This window comes from Bos mutus, chromosome 8 (assembly GCF_027580195.1).
Source record: "Bos mutus isolate GX-2022 chromosome 8, NWIPB_WYAK_1.1, whole genome shotgun sequence".
Lineage (NCBI taxonomy): Eukaryota > Metazoa > Chordata > Mammalia > Artiodactyla > Bovidae > Bos > Bos mutus.
In genome coordinates this window covers 48,843,153-48,849,813 of record NC_091624.1, presented here as the reverse complement: position 1 = coordinate 48,849,813, position 6,661 = coordinate 48,843,153, and the positions used below count along the sequence as shown (strand labels likewise).

General features: G+C 45.0%; 2 protein-coding genes across 10 annotated transcripts in view; one reads left to right on the top strand and one right to left on the bottom strand.

Annotated features, from left to right (window-relative positions):
* Positions 1–5,381, top strand: part of TSTD2 (thiosulfate sulfurtransferase like domain containing 2) — a 28,596-nt gene extending 23,215 nt beyond the window's left edge. For all 5 annotated transcript variants that reach the window (XM_070375591.1, XM_070375594.1, XM_070375593.1 and 2 more), the window contains exons 7-10: positions 11–129; positions 618–776; positions 1,317–1,455; positions 3,238–5,381. In XM_070375591.1, the coding sequence (XP_070231692.1) occupies positions 11–129; positions 618–776; positions 1,317–1,455; positions 3,238–3,527 (707 nt within the window). In that variant the 3' untranslated portion in view covers positions 3,528–5,381. The remainder of the gene's footprint in view (positions 1–10; positions 130–617; positions 777–1,316; positions 1,456–3,237) is intronic.
* The window catches only part of TMOD1 (tropomodulin 1), a 94,811-nt gene continuing 92,950 nt past the window's right edge, over positions 4,801–6,661 (bottom strand). For all 5 annotated transcript variants that reach the window (XM_070375600.1, XM_070375595.1, XM_070375596.1 and 2 more), the window contains one exon: positions 4,801–6,397. In XM_070375600.1, coding sequence (XP_070231701.1) covers positions 6,333–6,397 — 65 coding nt within the window. In that variant the 3' untranslated portion in view covers positions 4,801–6,332. The remainder of the gene's footprint in view (positions 6,398–6,661) is intronic.

Below are 6,661 nucleotides of genomic sequence, written 5' to 3'. Positions count from 1 at the left end.
TTGGTTTTAGGAATCCATTTATCCCCAGGTGAATTTCATAAAGAAGTAGAAAAGTTTCTGTCTCAGGCAAATCAGGAAGAAAGTGATACTATCCTATTGGACTGCAGAAACTTCTATGAAAGCAAAATAGTAAGTAAGAAAACCACAACTGAGTTCCCACAGCACAGCGTGTTTCTGAAGGGGACACTGTGCCCACTGTGGCCCAGTCAGTGGCTCTCCTCCCGCTGCTAGCAGAGAAAACCCAAGCCTTTGAACACAGAATCTGGTGAGAAAGGCTAAGAAAATAGGGATTAAAGACATCTTGCACAAAATGAACTGTCTCCCATATGCCTACCCCTAGACACATGCCAGGATCTTGTCAAGTTTGCCTTGGGCAACCTCTCCAGTTCCCCAAGGTCTCTGAGAGGGTAACCCACAGCCCACCTAGCCTTGTTTCTAAGTTTTAGCTCTTGAAGTTTGAAAGGTCAGAGTATGGGATGAAAATGGCAGTGAGCCATTTTCTTGGCATTTCCTTGCCAAGGCAGGGCTGGGGAGTGGTGGTTGACGCAGAAAGAATCTTTGTTCTTACCAGGTATGTTTTTCTGATTAATTTTATTTCTGCTGCTTCTATATTGTAGGGACGATTCCAGGGCTGCTTAGCCCCAGACATCAGGAAATTCAGTTATTTCCCTAGCTACGTTGATGAAAATCTAGAACTTTTCAAAGAGAAGAGGGTGCTGATGTATTGCACTGGGGGCATCCGTTGTGAGCGGGGTTCAGCCTACCTGAAAACCAAGGTGAGTTCCCAACCTCAGGGCACTGCAGGCTTGGAGGCGAAGGAAGCTCCCACCCCCAGCCAGCAGGATTTATTGTCCCCTTGTATGGTTCCAGCATAGAGTTTCTAAGTATAAAGTCTGAAGTTCTTAAATCTCAAGATGTGAAAAGCACTCATCAGTCTTAGAGACTCATCAAGTACAAAAGGGAAAGATTAGTTGACATCTCCCTTTTCCTAATCCTTTTGCTTGATCCTGAGAAGAGCAAATTCAGTAACATTACATGTCCCAACAGGTGTCTACCTATATTTAGGGAGCCACAAAAATAGTTGGGCTTCCCAGGATCTCGAGAGTGAAGGCCCTGACTGCTGTCCTCAGCCATCCCCCTAGCGGGCAAGGTCTGGCCAGTTGGTTCCTCGCCCCCCTTGGTCAGCAGTTCTTCAGTGTCCCACAAGGGAACCAGGGGCCCCATTTTGGCATTCCTACCACATGTCGCTTCTCTGTGGAGCTTCCTACTGGCCTCTGCTAGTCTCCTCAAATTTCCTGTTGTGTTTCCATACACAGGGAGTGTGCAAGGAAGTGTTCCAGCTCAAGGGTGGCATCCACAAGTACCTGGAGGAGTTTCCTGATGGTTTTTACAAAGGGAAGTTGTTTGTTTTCGATGAGCGTTATGCCTTATCCTTCAACAACGACATAGTGTCGGGTAGGTCAGCACTGGCTCAGAACAGCAACTCCTGAGCAGGCACATCCTCTGTATTAACCTTCTGGAAGGCAGGCCAGTACTGATTGCTTGACGAATAAAGGGGAAAGGACTGCACAGGACCACCATTTCCCACCAGAGCTGGGGATGCAGTGCTGGGGCAGACAGAATCCTGACCATTAGGAGCCCTGGGTTGGGATCTGACTCTATTGTTTACTAGTTAGACAAGTCCTTTAAAATGGGAATAACCGCACTCACTCTGTCCACCTGCTAAGAGTTGAACTAATAGGCTAAATCTAGGGTCTTAACCTGGAGTCGGTAATATTGTACTAAAGGGGCCTGTGAATTTGGACTGGAAAATAATTTCATCTTTGGTTTCATAACCCTTCACTAAATATAGCACTTCAATTATGAATGTAAGAAGCAAATCAGGTGTATTGGATGTACTTGTGACTTTGTCATCAATAGAAATCACAGTATTTTCATTATTACAGCTGCTATGAATATTTCAAAATAGCTTTTATGTGCATCATTGCTTCAAAATGGAAAGTTATTAGGCCCATCACTAAATCTTTTTGTGTGTTAAATACCATACCGTATCCCAGACTTTGAAGAATACTGTTATTTTGTATTTCTGTATAGTTGGTTTCCTTTGTGATCCTATGTATTTTATTTTCTGCATTTTAAAAACATTTTTCCAAGAATAGTCTTCACTAGGCTGTAGATTCATGGCACAAATAAAAGAGCCCCTAGTTAGATGGTGTGTGGACACATGTGTTATGCATGTTTAGAGTGGTGGGTGGGGCATTCCAGGGTGGGAGCTGACCCCAGGGCCAGAGCCAGAGTGGCTACAGGAAGCCTGTGGTGAGACTGTAGTCCGTAGTCCACAATAACACGTGGTACCAGATGAAAACAGTCAGGAGGAGGAAGATTAAATTAATCTTTAAGAAAATGGATCTTCCTCCTGGAGGCCACTGTTCTGAATGGGAAAGGTCATAAGCAGACAACCCTAGTGACTGTCAGAATTTTTTAGAACTTCTTTGAGCAGGGACCGAGATTGAATTAACACCTGGATAAGATGGGAGTCTGATTTCTTCTCCCCTTTCTTCTTGATCTTTTTATTCATTTTAATGGTCTTATTTTGTCTCTTATTGGAAGCAACTTCAGATCTCTAATGGCGCTAGAGGGAGAAAAAAGTGGGGAGAGAGGGCCCAAACGTAGCTTAGATAAGCTGGGTATGGGGACTTGAAGAATGATGTTATCAGTGGTAATAGGAAGTCAGCAGGCAAAAGGGGCTGAGAAAGTAGATACATGAGCTTTAGGACTTGTGTGGCTGAGTGTACCCTGGCAACAGCAGATCCATAGGCATGGGGAGACAGGTGTGGACTGCAGAGTTTCGATGTGCAGTCACCTGTATTCAGGCGTGTTGTGTCTCAGTGCAAAAGGGAATGGTGTTAAGGAAAAAAGCCAACAAAGGGTGTTGGCCAGCTTGGGACTAGTTAATGAAACAGAAAACGTTACTACCTGTTTTCTAAATGGGGAAAAGAAAAATGGGTCCATGAATGCTAGAATCAAAAGACAAATCCCAGAAGCAACCTAACCCGAAAAAGTGGGGATGGGTGGGGGAGCCTTGTTGGTTAGAAACCTTCCCCAGGCCCGAAAGGATACATTAGATGCTGATGAGCAAAGGGCTAGGTTTAGGAACTGGAGAAGTGCCTGTCTACGTGGTGTGTGCACACACATGTGTGCTTGTGTTTTTATAACAAGGCTTTTCTTTCTTCCCAGAATGTTCCTACTGTGGCGTCCCCTGGGACCACTATAACCTCTGCTCCACTCCCCAGTGCCGCCAGCTCGTCCTGACCTGCCCTGCCTGCCAAGAACGAGGATTCACAGCCTGTTGTGTCACGTGTCAAGACAAAGGGAACAGACAGGCTGCAAGCCCCGCTCAGAGCAGCTTTAAAGAGGAATGCGAGTGTACAGCCCGACGGCCACGTGTACCGAGGGAGCTCTCACGGCGGGGGCCTCTCACAGCAGGCGCCTCTCCCCTCAAGCCTGGGGCCCAGGCTGGATGTTGATGGGAGCGGCCCCCTCTGCTCCCCCAGGCCTTCACACAGCTAGGTCTGGGGCCGCCATGTATTGGGGAACGTTAGGGCTGCACTAACAGAGAAATGGGGAACTTCAGAGCTGCCAGAGCCACCATGGTCAGCTGGTCACGTTAGCACCTGTCCTCCACAAGAGAAGGGAAGAGGAACTTGGGTGCTCACCTCTTACCACAGACATTCTGGCTCAGAAGGTGCTAGAGCACAGAAAAAGGCGGGCTTTGTGTGATCCCAGAGTTCCTAAGAGAGAGCCTTGAACCTGGTGACCTGCCCTGCCCCTTCTGCACCATGCAGCAGGGCTGGCAGTACTCATTTTTCTTATCAGCAAACCTGTCTGTCCTGATGGCAAAAATGAAAGCTGTGTGGCCCTAGAAGTGGGCTTCTCAGAACTGGGCCTCTTAGGTCAATCTACCATCCACCCCTACCTTCCTCTTTTCCCTGCTAGCCTCAGAGCACTGGACCAGGATCTGCCAACTACAGCGTATGGCCCACCTCTTTCTGTAAATAAAGTTTCACTGGACTAGCCACAGCCATTCACTTACAATGATCTTTGACAGAATTAAGCATTTACAAGAAAGACATTATGGCCTGCAAAGCCTACAGTATTTACATGTGTACCTCGGAGATGCAGATTCAGTTCCAAACCACATCAAAATGAGTTACACGAACTTTTTAGTTTCTTAGTATATGTAAAAGGTATGCTTACATTATGCTGTAGACTATTAATTGTACAATAGCATTGTGTCTAAAGAAACAATGTATATCACCTAATTAAAATTTTGTATTGCTAAAAAATGCTATCATCTGACAATGTGGGGTTGTCAAAAACCTTTAATTTGTAAAAACCGAAATATCTGTGAAGCACAGTAAAGCAAGGTATGCCTGAACTATCTGGCCCTTTACAGACAAAAAAAAAAAAAAACCTTGCCACCTCTAGTCTAGATGAACAGCTCATCTGGTGGAGGAGATAGTCTTAAAGATGTGGCTGTCTTCACTTTTTATGGATTTCTTTTCTGAGAGCTTTCCCTGTAATAGTTTCTGCTTCCCTCAACACCCACCCTACTAGCTCTGAAGCGTCTTTGAGAGAACCACATTATGAGCTTGAAGACCCTGACATCTGGGTAGTAGTTTTTAGGTAAACACCTCAGAACACAAGACAGCCTGCGTCAGGTTACTGAGCACTGCTGTGGTGGTTTCCCAGCCTCCAACACATCAGGCGCAAGTCCCAAGAAACACATGAACAGCCATCCATAGACCAACAGATTTAATATTACATTGCAGTTTCCAGTGATGCAGAATACAGCTGCAATTGTGTTTCAAGGAGAAGCCGAATGGGGCTGGCTGTCCCTGCAGCACAGAGCCACTCCTGCAGCCTCAGTAGACACTCCTCCATGGCGGTGAGGCCCTGGCTCCATCTCTGGTTACCCTGTACTGTCCACATCGTTACAGTTCAGTATGCAAGACTTTTTTCATCAAAAGCCTCTCTGCTCAGTGCTCCGCAGCTTAGTCTATGTTCGTCTGGTCTTTGGCCTGTCCTTTGTTCTAAGATTTGCTGAATCGCTCATGAAAATAACTCCCCAAGCAACAGAAATACTAGTTTAACTGGCACTGTGGTATATTAAAAGGCACAAGGGCAGTGTGGCTTAACATTTTTGCTGGATCCCAGGAGATGCACGTGATGTTAAAAAGGGATCTGGCAGAGATGCCAAAATTACATTTTCAGAATTCACCATCTTGGGTGGTTTGGCCAGGTTTCCTAATTCTTAAATATCTAGATTTTCTTCACCATTGCCCTTGAGAGGCTTCATTTACAGGCGAGATCAGTGGTGACTTTTCTAATAAGTGATGTGACAGGGTGACTGAAGTCTGTAAGCATAAGCCATGATGGACTGGAAATTCATCTCAACAGTGATTTACCTCACATAAGGCATTGGCCCACTACTGACTGTGCAATTATGAGTGTTTTCAAGTATTTGGCCATAGGTTTTCACATCCATTGTAAGGTTGGCATCCGGTAAGGAAACAATTCTGACTCCAGTACTGTAAATAAATCCCAGATGTTGATAAAGAACACCCAGGAAAATGCTTGTTGCCTGGAACTGGTTTTTGTTTTTTTTTAAAAAGGATGGTTTTTAAAATTTGAATTTTCATTATTGGCTTTTTCTATCATTCCCTGGTAACCAGCAAAAGGACTGTTCTTTGATTGCTGGCAAAGCTCTGTGGGCTTGTCTTTAAGTTAAAAAAAAAAAAAAAAAAAAAAACTGTTCTTGATCCAGAAATCAATTTAGCAACTTTAATCTTGAGGTTCTTAAAATTTAAAGGAGGATTAAGAATGATGATTTGTTTGTTAAAGAGCTAAGATCAAATTTGTAATAAAATATTTTATAATGTTTTTCAACCATGTGGAAGAGGGTGCTGTTTGTTCCTGTTACACATTTTAAATATACCTGAAACACCACATACCAAGGTCACTGAAACTGGACTTCTGGGGTTAAGTCACTGCTGCGCTAACATCGTCTTCACTAAGATCTGCCGGTTCAGGGGCTTCTTAGTTTTTAAATAATAAACAGACTGAATTTCTGTGACTAAAGAAAAACTTCACATTAACCATAGTTTATAAAATTCTCAGCTACAACCACTAGCTAACCTAAAACCTTAGTGCATGAAGAACTGAACCACAACGGGGTTTGTGCTGGCATTCTGCCTTCTGGTTCCCACCGCAGAGCACAGCTTATCAGTAGAACACGTCCAGTTCAAAGGCGTGGTCGGCACCCGCACACACTAGACGCCGCTCCGGCACTTGGGGATGATGGGCCCGGTCAAGTCTGCCAGCCTCCTCTTCCTCACTGGAAAGGAATGGAGATGAGACGTGAGCAGCTGTCCCTGGGCCCCAGAACCACCACCGTGGCTTGGAAAGCACCAGGAAGCTTCTTGACAACTTTGCTGAGCACACTCTGAAGTCTGTTGTTTTTTAAAGGACAGCTTGTGAGCCTTCACTGAGAGGAGGGCCTGTAGTGGTGTAGATTCGTTCAAAAAGTACTTGTGAAGCACTGGCCACACAGGTGTAAAGCCCGCTTTATCCAACTCTACTGTCATCCTTCATGTACAGA